Source organism: Lactuca virosa, chromosome 4 (genome assembly GCF_052849685.1).
Source record: "Lactuca virosa cultivar CGN04683 chromosome 4, Lactuca_virosa_CGN04683_v6, whole genome shotgun sequence".
NCBI classification, from domain to species: Eukaryota; Viridiplantae; Streptophyta; class Magnoliopsida; order Asterales; family Asteraceae; genus Lactuca; species Lactuca virosa.
In genome coordinates this window covers 264504828-264522781 of record NC_136429.1, presented here as the reverse complement: position 1 = coordinate 264522781, position 17954 = coordinate 264504828, and the positions used below count along the sequence as shown (strand labels likewise).

The 17954-nt window shown below is 37.5% G+C and overlaps 1 protein-coding gene across 1 annotated transcript; it reads right to left on the bottom strand.

Annotated features, from left to right (window-relative positions):
• Positions 1–3539: 3539 nt before the first annotated feature.
• LOC145168826 (exopolygalacturonase-like) lies at positions 3540–5312 on the bottom strand. Its single transcript, XM_079087502.1, has 4 exons — positions 5179–5312; positions 4751–5059; positions 4002–4517; positions 3540–3892 (listed from the first exon to the last, which is right to left on the bottom strand). The coding sequence occupies exons 1-4, from the start codon at positions 5305–5307 to the stop codon at positions 3665–3667; spliced, it is 1182 nt and encodes a 393-aa protein (XP_078943628.1). The 5' UTR covers positions 5308–5312; the 3' UTR covers positions 3540–3664.
• Positions 5313–17954: the final 12642 nt, after the last annotated feature.

Sequence of the window (17954 nt, the reverse complement as noted above, 5' to 3'; positions counted from 1 at the left end):
ATTATATGTAAACCTTTTATTTGATCTTACCTTTAAGCTTAAGTAATATATACACGTACACTTTATAAATACATTTATCTTGTAAATGATATAAGTGTTATAAATTAATTAATTCAGACCATATGAATTAAATAAAAATTTGGAAATTATCATTTTCATAAAATATTAATTTCCATTTAATTACAAGAGTTATTAAATCTTTACTAAGAATAAAATTCTTATAAACATTTATATTTGTGTCAAATTGTTATCATTGTGACCCTATAGGATCATATGTTATTTACAATATAATTCTAAAATGATTATTGAGTATATATAGATCCAACACTTTATCCTCTCCATTTTTCTTCCTTTCTGCTTAGCAACATATAAATCTAAAAAATATCAATTCCAAACATCATAAGCACATTTTATGTTCATTTGTATCGATACATAGCTCAAAACGTTAAAATATTAGGTGAAATATATATATATATATATATATATATATATATATATATATATATATATATATATATATATATATATATATATATATATATAAGGTTAGGTTATTTTGTTCTAACTATCTGTTGTGTAGATGTAGGATTGATAGTGGACCAATTATTTTAGTTATTTTAAGAAAGTAATTAATAAATATTATTGCATTAAAGATAATTGAAAATACCATCTAAGTTCTTTATAAGGGTAGTTTTGTCAATTAAGATAAATTTACAAAAGGAAACTCAGAAATTTTAGGAAATTATTAATTCTCTTAACTTTAAGAATCTATTTTTTTATGGATAATAATTATATGAATTTGAACATTCTAAAAGAATGTGTTTATGAGTATCTTGAAAAAAATATTATATTATGACAGAATACTATAAACATATATTATCAAGATTAATAATTTTTAATGAATACATATTTTATATTCAACGAATTTAGTTATTTTAGAATCAGTAATTATATTCATTATTAAAGAATACAACTATAAACATAAATTACATTCATTTTGAAAGAATACGATCAATAATAATTAATAATTATATTTATTCTTAAAGAATAAAATTGATAATGGTTAAAAATCAAATAAAAACATTGAAATTTAAGTAAAACACTAATCCATTATGAGAGAGTATTGTTGCTAATCCATTCTGACAAAATATATTGCTAATCCATTCTGAAAGAATATTTTTTCTACTTCTCACATGTTGACACTATGTATCCCCATTTACCTTAACAGTAAAACTGATAGGATATGATTCTTCAACACCTTTTACAATTAAAACCATCCTTTCTCAGTTGTTTTTCAATCCTTCTACTTTTTCTGTTGATCAAACCCGCCCTTTCTTTTACATGTATGTACAATACATTCTTAAAGAATGCATTCTTGAAGAATACATTCTTAAAGAATAACAATATAATGGAAGAAATTGATGATCCGTTGCAATCTGTAGATGCGACTCCAGTCTTCTTGGACAACCTGATGCAATATGAAATGTTATTTTAGCTTCAATGAAAATAATGATTTCACACATCGCACCTCATTGCATAACTCTACAATATGATCAGGATCTTTACCATCAAGAGCAACTATCTTGTAATTTAAACAAAGCTTAAACTTGGTTGTAAGGGGTGCTCATATCCATGGTTATTGGGTTCTTATTAGTTATACAACATTTAACAACTAAGTTATCATTTTTAACAATGTCAAGGCTTGGATACAACTCAAACTGCTTCACATGTAATGGGGACACCTCTTTATCCATGGAATTACCATTATTTCCTTTGAATTCTTCAACAACCTATTCAGGAATATCTTTATTATGATATGACATATCATAGCAGAAACGTGAAGGGAAGAGAAAAGTATCATTGGTTGTATTTATCTGTAAGTCGTGACCATGACCTGAAAACGAGATAAAGTGGGCGAAACTTGACTGCCATTGATTTCTTGTGGAATAAAAATAAATAGATAAATAACCCGATAAATTTAAAGGAGGAGAAGATACGAATCAGAAAGTTTGACAAATCAGTTTTGCTGGAGACGTCGGTGGTTCTCACCCAAGTTGATAATCCTAATTGCAATCTATTTGAGGCGGAAAAAGAAAGTAGTAGGTAAGCGGAGATCGATGATTAAAGTGGATATTTATGGATACGATATCAGAATTCAAGAATTTCAATGCACCGCGGTCTGTTTAGATGGCATAGAAGGCAATAGATGCCAAAGCCAGGGAATATGATGGCGATTTTGGTATTGATAGAGATGCATGATTCTCATTAGCAGCCAATCTTCATAATCGTTTGAACTTAGAATCTTTAGAATCTGATGGTGATTTTAGGGTTTGAAAACCCTCAATTAAAAACCAGATCTCACGTAGTTTAGGGGTTATTGTGGTTGTGGTGGTCGTGGTGTCCGATGACTGTTGTGGTTTTGGGTTAAGTTGAGAAGACGAAACGGATCGGTGATTGTAAGGTTATAGGTAAGATTACCATTTTATCCTTATTTAGGTTTTTGAAATGATTGGCCTATATTGATTCCTACATCCACACAATAGATAATTACAACAAATGAACCTACCTCTATATGTATGTGTGTGAGTGTGTATATATATATATATATATATATATATATATATATATATATATATATATATATATATATAGACACACACACACACATACACATACAAATAACAATAACATAAAGTTCATCCCTATGCATTAAGCTTAACTATCACACAAACGAATATTTCATACAGATAAAAATGTCACACAAACAAATGTCACATATAAAAAATATGATTAAATCCTAATAAGTGCCTACATGTGTGTGTGTGTGTATATATATATATATATATATATATATATATATATATATATATATATATATATATATAGAGAGAGAGAGAGAGAGAGAGAGAGAGAGAGAGAAAGAGAGAGTTAGGTTCAAATGTGGATAGACATCCTTTGTGCGGACTTGTAGACATTGCTATTCTGTGAGATTGACAAAGAAAATATGTTGTTTGATAATGTGAATATGCTCAATCTGGCATAACTATTGTCATTATCATGTATTCTCACTAATTAAATCGTCTATAAGGTTATTATAGACTATTTTTTTATTATTCTTATTCTGTCATAATGTTGTCAGAATGTTTATTGAGTCGTGTTCTGTAAGAATAAAAATGAGTGAAAAACGAAATGTGAAAACAAAAATGAATAAGAATTAGCGAAATACATGAAAATGACAATAGTTGTGTGATGTTTAACGTATTCACATCGGTAAATAACTTTTTCTTTTAGTAATTCTTATAAAATAACATTGTCCACACGTCCACACAATATTATGTTAATAATCGACACTATTAATTTCTTTAGGTTAAAAAGTAAATTCTTCACGTTTCAGGCGCGAAACAGTGGTAGCATGATGACCAGACCCAACCAATCTTAAAAAAAGGCGTCGTTATCCAAACACTTCACGGGTCCCACAATGATCTACGAATGTTCAAATAATGTGTTTGAAATACAAAAAAGGAAAAAGCCAAACAAGATTAAAAAAGAAAAACAAGGAAATCCCATTACAAAATCCTCCAAAGTTTCATTTACACAAAGCTAAATTTAAACATCTTCAGGCTTTCTTTAAAAAAAAAAAAAAAAACAAGGAAACTTTAATTTGCTATAAACACCCCGCTGGAAGTTGTCGACCATATGATTTCCCTTTAACGTTCAAGCAAGATGAAGACACAGGACCCTCTGGCCCACGATATTCCAAGTTAATATTCACGAGGTTGACACCTTCACATGGCACGTGTTTGCTACATTGTATTTTAACTGCAATCTTAGAACTCGATGTACCATGCACTTTTCTAAATGTCACATTCCTTATTTGAACATTCGATTGCGCCTACAAAACAAACATCACAAACCCCGTCAGATAGACAGCCAACTGTCTGCTAGGTAGCTTACATAACAGTTCAATAATATTGTATAGTAACAGTAATAATAACATTTACCTGGCCGTTGCAAGGAGGCTGGGGACAATATTGTTGGTCGATGAAAATAGGGTTATTGACATTTTCCATGATGATGTCTTCAAAAGTAAAATCAGAAGCGAGGCTAGGAGGAGAGGGTGCCCATGTTTTGATTCTTAATCCATTTTGAGTACCTCTTAAAGTGGAATTTTGTATATATATACCATTTACGTGTTCTTCATTGTGGGACCCACCTAGGCTACCGATGCTAAACCCATGTCCGGGCCCACAATGAACCTCTGAAACCATGATGTCTTTGCTACCTGCAATCATTGATATGCAATCATCACCGGTGCTTATGAGACTCTTTGTGATCTTGATTTTGCTTGAGCTCCCGATGTGGATTCCATCGGTGTTTGGGCTGGTGGCTGGAGCAAGGATCCGAATATGGCTCATGTTCATGTTGTGGCATGCGAATAGATTGAAATGAGCGTTTTTGCTGTCGATTGAGTGGATGTAGTTTACTTTTGAGTTAGACACAAAATCAAATCGCATCGTCTGTTACAAGTTAAAGAAAAAAAACATATCAGAATGAAATTGATATGAACGTGACTTTAGTTACAATTGTATGACGTTCAACTTTCTTCATGACCATGAACTTTAACATCCGTTACAAACTATTTTTAATGGTCAAATGAATCGAGCTTAGAAATTAATATCACTACTCTTTTCGGATTCCAGATTTGCAACATGATTACAGTTTTAATCAGGAAAAAAATGGATGGACTTACGACGGGAAGTGGTTTGCAACGGGAATTGGTGGCGCAGTCATTGAACCGCCATGCTGAACGGCCGTTACCAAGCAAATAACCGCCGCCTCGGACCACCAACTGATCGACATACTTGAAAGCGATCCAGTGATCAACGAAAAACTTAGATGGATCAGTTGAAGCTTCAAGCAATCCCCTGATAATAAAATCTACAGGTCCCTTACAAGGTCCGACGAACACGACGGAATCAAGCTTGTACTCACCTCTCGGGATCCAAACCCTACCTCCGCCGTCTTGCTCACAAGCATCCTTCCATGCGCGAAGAAATGCCTAACGAAAACAGATCGGAGAATTTCACAGGTGTAAATCAAGTGGAAATCTGAAGAACTTGATAAGGATTATATTGAAATGATGATGAAGTGAGGAATCGGAATCAAGAATGTATATACCATGCTGTTATCGGTGATTCGATCGGGACGTGCACCATAAGACATGACATTGAAGGTTTTCGGAATGTGAGGTCTCCGGGCATCGGCGAGAATCAACAAGAACGGAAGCCAATGGATGAAGGAGACCATTATTGTTGTTTGTTGTGCATTGATTGTTTTCCTGATTTCTTAAGCACTTATATAGTAAAGGCGTAAAGCTCCAAATCTGACGTACTTAAATTCCGTAAATTTAGTGTCTCCTTATCTTTTACTTGATTTACTCGATATTATATTTATATTTAATATATGTTAGAATTATTAAAAAAGACCCGAAAATAAGTGAATCGTTTGGTCAGCATTTATAACTTATTTATTAATTATTAATATATTTGAAAATATAAGTATTAGGCTATTAGCTTAGAAGAAAATGGCCAGAATAGTTGTTTTTTAAAAGTTTTTCACAATATAACTATAAAAAATGAAAATTGAGCAAAATGGTCATCATTTTCCCTTGTGATTATATGCGAAACTGTATGTCATCTATGAATTTTTTTATATATAAAAATTCGTTGTTTTGGATGTTTGACTACGAAAATCTAATAATTCAAATCGGAAAAAAAAAAAAAAATCATACAAATCAAATAGTTTCCTAAAAGAAAATTTTTAAGTTCTAATTTTTTTTTTTTTTTTGAAATATATATATTAGAAAGAACTAGCTAGGAGCGGGGACAGTTAGAGGAAATAGACTACATATACATAAGGACAAAGAGAAAATAAATATGAATTTAAAAGCAACACCAAAACACCTGGTGTGTAATATCTAAATGTCTGAAAGAGGTACCTAGTGTCCAATGAAGAGAATATCTAGGAGAAAGACAGCATCAACATCCAACATTGAATACCGGCCTTTATTTTAAGGCCAATTACTCATACCATTTGATGACCGACATGAAATGGTGTATCGCTGGGGCTCACGAAAAGACAACAGCCACAGAATTTGAGGAAGAAGCGAGTGAAGGAATCAATTTTGGAATTGCCTTAATATACTCAAGAGTTTAAGGCTTCCTTGAGACCAAATTTTGTGGAGCAGACAATCCATGACCAGTAACACCGACAAATGGCTTTACGGCTATCCCATCACCCAATAAGGGCATTTTTTGAACTGGAACTACTCTCCAATATCTACATATCCATGATCTGAGGTCGCAACTGATATCATCATCTCTTTATGCATCAAGCCTGGTAGACAGCTTCAATGATACCGCCACCCCATTGCTAGGGGTAATTTTAACAATATTTCCAACAGCAACACCTTCACCTTCTGATTCGAGTGGGCTAAATGAACTGTGTTTTCCTGCATTTGGGAGAATATTCCAATACAAGAGAATGAAAAGAAAATCAAAGAAACACTTACACACACCAAAGCTTATCCCCCCCCCCCACCACCACCCAATACACACACGAAAGAATCAATTAAACACACGAAAGAACATCCGGCGCAGCGTATATCCTATTTGATGCCTACCCTATGAATTGAAACACACGCCGAACACACACTAGTTGCGCCAAGATATGTCACCAAGAGACACCAAAGTATAACCCTTGCCCCCACCCACCCACCCACCCCCCAGTCAATGCGACACCAACATCAATCGTACAACTAATTAAAGTTGAAACAATATAAACACCCTGATTGGAACACCGCAACCACATCAGAATACAACAAGATTTTTTTTTATTTTGGCAACAAACCAGGGCCACATCCCAAGAGTATATCACTTACAATCAGCGTATTGTATTGATTGGATCGAAACACCAGTCCTTCCATCCAATTGACCTGTTTTTTAACCTTGCGCTTATCCATAAGTGTGATATCGTTTGGATATCATTTGCCAGACCATTGTGAGATTTTATTTTTTCTGAATGGGCCTTCGAATTCCTGTAACTCCAAATGACCCATATGTAGACTAGCATTATAGCTGACTGGAGCTGAAGAGTGATGTTTGATGTGCCATTTCCCCAAAACAACACGTCTGTCACTGATGTCAGGGAGTCTGGGAGCGTGCGCCACCAGGTTTTGAGCCTATTCCAGACATCACAAGAGATTATGCAATTGGGGATCTAATTAATATAGTTTCGTATATTTTTTGCCAAAGCCAAATAAAAGAGATGTATAGTGCTAGAACCTTATTATATAAATGGTACGTTTTTATGGAATATATATTTACTAATCTTTTCACTATTTATATAAACATAAATCATATACTTATGATGAGGATATTTGTAGAAAATACTCCTAAATCTTTTATTTGTTTTAAATTTAGTATTCCATACTAATTTAGTATTCCATACTAATACTCCATAGTGACGCAACATGGCCTAGTGGCGCAACATGTTGCTCCATTCCACTCCCAAGTGCTCCAAATATTCCAAAATGCTCCAAATGCTCAAGCACAGTTAACATTATCCTTAAAACATAAACGCACACATACAATGACTTTATTTCCTAAAATATAAACTCACACATACAAGGACTTTACTGCCTCAAAACATAAACTCACATAAATAGTCTATGCCTACGAAGACTCTATACCCATTGTCGTTAAGTTACCAAATCTTGTCAGACCACGAGAGAACAAATCATCGTGAGACCATTGTTAAACCAAGCAAGTTACAATTGTTATCTACGAGAACTACCATCCTAACAGTTGTTACCACGTCCCCTCGCGGGACCTGTCTGGATCTCATCGCGGAAACTTTGAATGCATTCACATTACAATATAACGAAAATTCATCATGAGTAACTAAATCCACTTTAATGACGCATACAAAATAACTAGCAATGTCTTTTTATAATCATTTAAAAACATGAAATGCTAATATTTTAAAACATATTATTACCAATATTTCCCTTTTATCAACTCAATAAACTTGGGGACTCAAAGACACACATCAAAACATTTTCACATAAAATTGTAACGACCCAAAAATCCAAGGTAAAAATTTCATTTTTAATATAGGAGAAACACTTAATAACTTTGTTCCAGACACTAAAAACATTTCAATTAAAAGTAATATCAGAGTCTGATCCCAAAGATCACATATTGCGGGAAGATATGGGTATATGCGCTGCGATCGTCCCGAGCTCCTATATTTGAAAATTGGAGGTACCTGAAACCAAAACTGTAAACCGTAAACACGAAACTTAGTGACTTCCCCAAATACCACATATCATACATATCAATTATATCCGTACATGCCATACATAACCGTGAGCCATACGTATCAATCATATATCATAATCAAATAAGATGCTATGTGCCGCACATAGTCTTGCCCTTATGCCACGAGCCACCTCGTGGTCTTTCTTGCCAGGTCGGGGGCCACAACCCTAGGTCTTATAGACAAGTGTCAGGAACCACCTCCGGGTCTTCCATGCAAGTATCACAAAGACAACTAGCATACAATCTACTTTACATAGCTAAATAGCATACAGTGTACCAGGAGTCGCCTCCTGGTCTTTCATACATAATGCCAAGGGCTAACCCTCGGGTCTTCCAACCATACATAAACCAAATGGGCCGATGTTGGTGCCTTCGACCCACACAAAAAGTGAGGAGACTCACCTAAAATGTCGGATGATAGCTGAAACGTCTCTGCTCCGGAATCAGCTCTATTCAATCCCTAAACCAAAACAATCCCTTAGATACCATATCATGCTAGCTACTTGTTGGGATTACAACCCTAATAACGATTTGATGAATAAGATGCAGAAAACAAGAACAAACACAATTATGAAGATATGTCGAATGATCAATGAATTTATTCATGAACATGAGGAATAAATTCACTTTCATAATAGACTAAAGAATCTAACTCTACATAAGAAACCTCATAATGTTTGACGGCTACATTTTGCCTCACTCTTAACCCTAATTATGAATAATACATGACTATTTATAGGGAATAAGACAAGTCTTGGGCTTTTAACCTACACTTCATCAATGGGGCCCATTGACATAATCCATGGAGTACTTTGAACCCTACATTCTCCCCCTCAAAGTATGAAATGGATGATAAGGCTTCAACTTCCAAAACAAGCATCTAGCAAATAAGAAAAGATCTTGCGACGAGGAATATCAAAAGCGATCCACGAATCTTGATTCTTCAATAGTCTTCAAAAACGGGTTCTAGGATATATAAACCAAGCACTGAAGTAATGTTTTTAAACTTCATTTTCTAATGTAATCCCAAAGATCTTCAAGAAATCCAAACCGCCATAAAAACCCATTTCAGAATTAAGAAACAAAATCACTTATTGTCTTTGAAGATGTAACACCCGTTTATTTAATAGTTAAATAAATAAATTAGTAAACGAATGGTAGCCTAAAATAGATAATTATATATGCAGGGTGTCGGGTTCGAGGAGTTAATTGACACATTTTTAGAAGTCGGGGGTTAATAGTGTGTGTTCGGGACTCATTTTTATAAATATTTATGAAGACAGGGGCTCCGTGGTAATTATCGGGAATTATTTTAAAAAGAAATGAGGTGGAAGGGCTGAATATGTTATCATTAAGAATTTGGGGGACTGTTTGGTAAATTGTGTACCTAAGTTGTATGGGATTTTAATGGTGAGGGTTCAAAGGGTAATTATTGGATTATTTTGAAGGAAATGGGGAGAGGAAGGGCTACTTTTGTCATTATGGCAAACATTTGAAGAGAACCGGGTATAAAGGGTTAAGTACACCCTAACCCTAAGCCCTTATGTTGCAGCTGTCACTCACCTCCCCCTTATGCCTCCCAACCTCCGGCGCTACCTCCTCATTCTCCCCAGCCGCCGCCCGATGTCTCTCTCGCTTTCCGACCAGATGGAGTCCCGAACGACGCCGCCTGCTGCCTCACCATCGAGATGCCATCATGGGTTGGCTGCCAGCGAAGACACGTCTCGCTATTGTGTCATTGCCGCCTCCTCGCCACCACCGAAGAATCGCCGGAGCAGCCATCGTCCTGGTTCTGTCGCCGGCGGAGACGAAGGATCACGAGGTGATCATAAATCGTTGTTCGTGGGTGTTGTGATGTTCGTAGTTAGGTCACACACATCCTCTTCTCATTCTTCTGTTGCTCCGTTACACCCCGAGTCCGCCACCATCACGCTGTTGCTGCCTCCGACCGTCGCCTGTGGTCGAGATGGCGGTTGCGGTGACGTTTCGTTATTTTGTGTGAGCTGCTGTTTCAGAATCGTTCATGTCGGGGGTTGTGGGTGTCATCCCGTGAGTTTAGTGTGTGTTGTGTGGTTTGGTTTGGCCGGAAAATCGAGGAAGGGCCACCACCACTACCGTGAGGTGGTGGCTGCCACCATCTACCACCACCGGCCACCATAAGGTGGTTGTGTGTGTGTTTATTTTGTTTAGTGTGTGTTCATTTTGAGTTTTAGCATTGTAAAGTGTAAAATTACAATTTGGATAATAATAATAGAAATCTCAAACCACCACCGTAGGGTGGTGGCTGCCGCCTCCTGCCGCCACCGGCCGCCGTGTCGGGTGGCGGTGTGCCTCGTTGTATGGTGACTCGTTGGTGATGTTTGGACAAGGGACATAAACCCTAATGGGCCTAATAAACCCTAATGGGCCCAATGAAGCCCTAATTGACATTAAAGCCCAAACATGTGTCTAATGAGCTTAATGGACCCTAATGGATCTAAGGACTTAGCTAATGGGCCTATTGGGCTAAGATGGGTTGGAAACTCTAATTAGGGTTTGGAAAACCCTAATGCCATGAAACCCTAATTTGGGGAATTAATCGGGACACACGGGAATTATTTAATAACTTGAGATATTAAATAATAATCATTGGCAAAGATTAATCTAAGCAATATTGGACTTAATGGATTAAGTCCTTAGAGGATTAATTCCTTAATGGGTTAAGTGAGAAACACTTAACCCTAATCGTCATTTTATGTGAAACCCTAATTTCATTTGGGTTTATTTTTGGGCCTTTCTATTGGGCCTTGATGATTTGGTTATTAATAGGCCATTCAAGATCAAGCAAATGGACTAGAATAATTAATGGGCTTTGTGGTAAGGCCCATATGAGGAGTTGAGCCCAATTTGGAAAATTGGGTCATAGATGGGCCATAGTTTGGGCCTTTATGATTATGTGATATTGGGCCATTAGAATGTTGAATGTTGGACTGGACTAAATGGTTGGGCCTTATGGTGAGACCTTGTAAGGGTTTGGGCCCAATCTGGAAAATTGGGCCATATGATGGGCTTTGACTCATAGTTGACTTTTGGGCCTATGGATTGGGCCTTGGGCTTGAATAAAGCCAAGCATGGGGTAATGTAGTAATGACCCCTAGTACGTACTTATGGTTATGTAGTGGAACCCAATTATTAATTGGGTGTTATTTTGGTGTTGACAGTTCGGGAGTCTGTCATCCAGCAGCTAGGGTTGAGTCTGCGGGACTTCAGCAGTGTGGGATTGTGTCTTCGGGACTTCAGCAGTGTGAGGTGAGTTACCTTCCAGTAGCGGTGGGTCTACGGCCACAATGCCGGCCCACCAGTAGGAGTTGTTGTAGATGATTGTCTTTGTGATAATTGTCTATGTTTGCTATGTTTGCTACTACCTGATATGTTTATGTGCTAGCATGATATGTTATATGTGATAGTGGTAGTAGGAGGGGAATAGTCCCCAAGTTCGGTTGTTAGGACCGAAGGGTAGGTCAGGCACCCCAGATATGTCTGACAGTATGATTATGTTATGTTTCTATCTGGTAGTAGTAGGGGGTGAAATAGTCCCCGTAACCGGTTGAGATAAACCGGAAGGGGTAGGTCGGACACCCCGGTATGCCTAGCAGGGGTAGGTTGAGCACCCCGGTATGCTCAGCAGGGTAGGTCAGGCACCCAGATATGCCTGACATGGGGTAGGTCGGGCACCCCGGTATGCCTGACAGTGGGGTAGGTTGAGCACCCCGGTATGCTCAGTAGGGTAGGTCGGGCACCCAGATATGCCTGGCAGTATGTGTTATGTATGGTATGTGGTATGATGGGGGAACTCACTAAGCTTCGTGCTTACGGTTTACAGTTTTGGTTTCAGGTACTCGTTTTCAAAGGAAAGGAGCTGGCTTGATCGCAGCGCATCACACTATGGTTTTCCGCACATGAGATATTTGGGATTACACTCTGATATTGTTTTTTGATAACATGTTTTGATTATTTCTACTTTGGTTTTGACATGACATGGTATTATGGATGTTTCTTATACTGTTGGTTTTATAATAACTTATTTAAAAATGAAATTTTTGGCCTTGAATTTCGGGATGTTACAAGTTGGTATCAGAGCCTTGGTTTGAGGGATTTGGACATACTCTCGGGTGTGTCTGAACTCAAACTAAGGGCTTGGTATGAAAATTTTGAAAAGTAAAACCATTTTATAAAAAGGAGTTTGAAAAGAATCTGAAAAGAGAAAAGAACTTTGAGAAGAACAAAGTGTGTGATGCGTGCAATCAGCCGAGCTCAAGTAAGTTTTCCCCAAGCTGCCTTCATATCGCTACCACAAGCTTCATCAAAAATCTTCAAATTTGAAAAGTCACAAATCCACTTTCGAATGGCCATATCAAATTCTCCCCCGATTTATAATAAAAAACGTGATTATAAACCTTCAAATGGTCATGAGAATGATCTTTAATGGATAAACAAATACTATGCTTCCCCGCGACAAAATGAAATAAACATTTAAGTTTAAAATCCGAAAAAGTCGAAAATATTTGACCTTATCGTGAAAAACGACTTTCCGAACCGCCAAGACTTGCTGGAATCCATAAGTTTCTACTCACAAAAAAAATATGCACATTAAAAAATCCAAAATTGTTCACCAGCCTATTGTAAACTTTTCGGAATATAGGGTTGAAATTGTCACGTTGCTGAAAGTTAGGGGACTAAATAATAATTCTGCATCATTTTCCCCTTTATTTGTAACAATTTCTGGAAATAAACCAAATCTGCCAAGCTGTGAAAAAAACAGGGACCAAAGGTGTAACTTAAGTCATCTTCCCCATTTTGATCGAATAAAAACTGACGGCAACAGTTACTCGCAATTGGAACAACACGAAACTGTGAACTCTGAATCCAAGATATCAAACATCTCCGAACTAGACTTCGTTCCGAGCACAGGTTCGCAATAAAAATTCCGAATCCAAATGACATGATCAATTATTCCAGTTCCAAGCCGACAAGAACACCGAATTCCAAACTCCGAATCCATTTGAAATACCAACTTCAAGATAGTTCGCTTTCAGTCTCGATGCGAATCACAGTCAACCTCGAATCCAAAGGTTCGAAACGTTCGTGGAAAAAGGAGTGCGAGCCTAGATAATGAAGCTCCGATCGTTCGCAGGTCGTCAATCCCCGATCGTTCGCAGGTGAGACGTTCGCAATATCTCAATTTTGACTTTTCGTTTGACTAGCAATTGCGAACAAATACACAACCACTACGACTGAGTTCCAATCATGATTGCAAGTCCATCCAATACGAACCACACTTCTGATTTTGACTTTTGAATCCAGTAAAAACGAATCATATGCTCAAATCATTCCGATTGAGCCCCAATTCTGATTGCAAAACCCTTCATAATACTTGATAAACATCAAAATCATCTTCTACATATTCATTATCGGATCAAACACCCATTGTTCATTGTCTGTTCATCACCGGTTCTCAAAACGAAATATTGATTTATCAAGAATAATATTCAATAACATCAAAGAACAATTTTGGACCCAAAAACACAGTCAATGATAACAGGAAACCATCATCAATTGTCGATCATATTCGATGTTGAACAAATCTAACAACTTAGATAAGAACAGGACACTACTAGTTAGATATAAGAAATCAGATTCAATTACCAAATCGATTAGTAAATTAAACCATAGTCACGAATCATGAAATTAAGCGAAACATAAGAATGAAACGCTTAGATTGACCAGAGGATTTCAAAATGTGACGACGGTGTGATACAGAACAAGCGACGTTAAAGAACGACATATGGGTATAATCCAATGAACTGAAATCAAATTAAGTGGGCTCAAAACACATGAAGAGTAGTCGGAAGAAATTGGGCTTAAGAACAATTCAAGGAACAAATCAATGGGCTAAAACAAGGGAATAGAACTGTCGACATCAAACTAATGACCAGATCTAATAAAAAAATATGAACAGAAAAACGAATCCGATTGAAATAATACCAGATGAACAGTAACAGAACACATAAGTCTCCATGAACAGTTTCTTGAACAGAATTTTGATTCCAAAACACCAAAACACCAAAAATCTTCAATAACTTGTGCAGAAAATCATCAAATCAAGAACCGATACTTCAAAAATCAATAGATCTTCAAAGACCCGCTCTGATACCACTTGTTGGGATTAAAACCCTAATAACGATTTGATAAATAAGATGCGAAAAATAAGAACAAACACAATTATGAAGGTATGTCGAATGATCAATCGATTTATTCATGAACATGACGAATAAATTACACTTTCAGAATAGACTAAAGAATATAACTCTACATAAGAAACCTCATAATGTTTGACGGCTACATTTTTCCTCACTCTTAACCCTAATTATGAATAATACATGACTATTTATAGGGAATAAGACAAGTCTTGGGATTTTAACCTACACTTCATCAAGGGGGCCCATTGCCATAATCCATGGAGTACTTTGAACCCTACACTACCCCTTTAAGATTCAACCTTGGCCAAAGTCAAAGTCAAAGTCAAATTCAAAGTCAATGTCCGAGTTGACTCAACTCGTCGAGTTACCCTTTCAACTCGCCGAGTTTCCATGTATCAAAAAATTGTGATTTTGCGATCCAACTCGTCAAGTTTTTCCATGAACTCGTCGAGTTCTTCCTTATCAACAGAATCAGGACATTTCAAATCAACTCATCTAGTTCCTCATTCTGTTAACCCCTTCTTAACTCATTAAGCCATTACTCTTCAGATCTAAACCCTATACTTCAGATCTCGACTGGAAATGCCTTTATAAGGGTAAAGTTTCCAACTTTACCCATTAATATCCTCCCTAAAGAGATTAAGCTCAAAACTTAACTTCAAAAAGGCTTAAATCTAAATCCAAATGTCCTCAAAAATTCAATATAGGGCATAAGAAGATAAATTTGGACTCTAGGGACTAGAAGGGCACGTAAAGTCTTAAACTTTACCCACATGCATGACCATTTGGAGCTAGAAAGGTCAAAACAATAGCTTAGATGTTGCATGGGGCTTCTAGGGCCACAAAGTTCGCACATTTATGCCATGAAAGCCCCTCAAGACCCTAGATCTGAAGTGTTATCCACTTGGGACGTCCAACTCCTCAATAATCATCTCCTTTGGACCAAAACAAGCAAAAGGACACTAAATGGAGATCTACATAACTACTAGACAAGGTTCAAGATTTTTACCACCAAAATGTCGAGAATGAGGCAAGGATTCTGGATCTATATGCTCATTCTTGTGTCTCCAAGCTCTTCCTTCTTCCAATTGCCTCAGCACACACCAAAAACACTCAAAATGGATCACAATCTCTCAAAATAGCTTTAGGGTTTAGGACTTGGAGGCTAGAAATAAGGCCAAATCCTAGGGCTTAAGTTGTTTAAGTAGGGTGCAAAGTCCCGATTTTAGGGTTTCCAAACCTCGTCCAACTCGTCGAGTTGGTCTTCCAAAAACATGCGGCCCAACTTTCCAACACGTCGAGTTTCTTGCCCAAACTCGACGAGTTGACCTTTAGGAATGAAGATTATCTTTCCTTAACTGGCCTTCTAGATTCTGGGTGTTACAAATCTCCCCTAATTAAACTACACTTCGTCCTCGAAGTCCATTGTAATCACCTACCCCGAAAACAGCTCACATGCTACGCCCGCGACTCCCACTATTTTCCATGAACCAACTGATGTTTCCCACGAGTACTGACACCCACCATCCTGAGGGTACAACCATCACCCTGCACAATTAATGGCCTTCCCAAGGCAACCGAAACTTCTATCCTGGACATATCACCCGAATCTTCAACCCTTTTGTAACATCCCAATTTTACAGACCAAAATTTTTGTTTTTAATTAAGTAACTTATCAAACGGTTTACTGAAAAACATCATCAAATCATATCATTTCATAAAACATAGTCACGTGTCTCAAACCAAATCATAAAATAGTAATAATGTCAGAGTATAATCCCGAGAATCTCATAATGCGGAAATCCTGTGTGTGTGATGCGTTGCTACCATGCCGGCTCCTTCCCCTTCGAAGAAGAGGTACCTGAAAACAAAACTGGAAACTGTAAGCACAAAGCTTAGTGAGTTCCCCCATCATACTACATATCATACTATAAACATACTGTCAGGCATATCTGGGTGCCCGACCTACTCTGTTAGGCATACCGGGGTGCCTAACGTACCCCTGTCAGACATACTGTGGTATCCGACCTACCCCTCCGGTTTATCTCAACCAGTTACGGGGACTATTTCACCCCTACTACTACCACATAATAACATAACATAATCATACTTTCAGGTATACTAGGGTGCCCGACCTACCCCTTCGATCCTTACAACCATAACATGGGGACTATTCCCCCTACGACCACTATCACTTAGCATCATAACATATGTGCATATGGAACATATCAGATAGTGGCAAACCTAAGTAATTATCACAAAGACAATTACCTAACAAACAAATCCCTACTAGTGGGCCGACATTGTGGCCGTAGACCCACTTCTACTGGAAGGTAACTCACCTCAATGTAGTGAAGGGTCTGAATTGTCCTCGATGCTGGGATCAACTCCTCTCAACTCCTACACATAACGACCTTCCTTAATTACCATTTCATACTCTTAACCCTTTCAAGGGTCAACTTAGGTCAAAGTCAAAGTCAAGGTCAAAACCCTGGTCAAAGTCAACGTTTTGGTTAAAGTCAACATTTGGTTGACTCAACTCGCCAAGTTGGTCCACCAACTCGTCGAGTTCCATAATCCACCAAAATCTTGGAACTTCTCTCCTACTCGTTGAATCTTTCAAGAGCTCGTGGAGTTCTCCTTCATACATAATCGGGACCCTTTTGCTTCTGACTCGCCGAGCTCATCCATGAACTCGTCGAGTCCTTCTTCATCCAAGTTGAAATGTTTAGCCCTTGACTCGCCGAGTTCTTCCTTGAACTCGGTTGGGACATTGCCTTGAACTCGTGGAATTCATCCTTCAACTCGTCGAGTTCTTTTGATCTTCAAGTCCATATTTACATCCATCTTGTTGAGTTCTCTTCTAGACTCAACTAGATTGATCAGAACTGAAAAGGTTGGGGAACCATAATCTGACTCGCCGAGTCGTATTAGCGACTCGCTGAGTCCCCCAAAGTCCAAGTCTACCAAGTCAATTTCAGTTGGGCTCACTGCATCCAAAGTGTAGTTCTGACCTCCTAGGGTCGATATAACACGTAAAGTCATGAACTTTACGTCCATGCATGGGTCTTCAAGCTCAAAAGGCCCAAAAATTAAGTCTACAAGATGCATGGGGCTCTCATGGCCATAAAGTTGGCACATTTATGCCATGAGAACCCTCCAAGGTTCAAGATCTGAAGTCATCACTCTACTATACACTCTACACCAGAAAGCGACTTAGCATTGCACAAAAAACGACAAGATTCAAGCCCTAAAGAAGATCTAACAAATGGGAAGTCAAGGTTGAAGCTTTTTCCCTTAAACAAGCTGGAAATGCAACCAAGACTCTGGATCT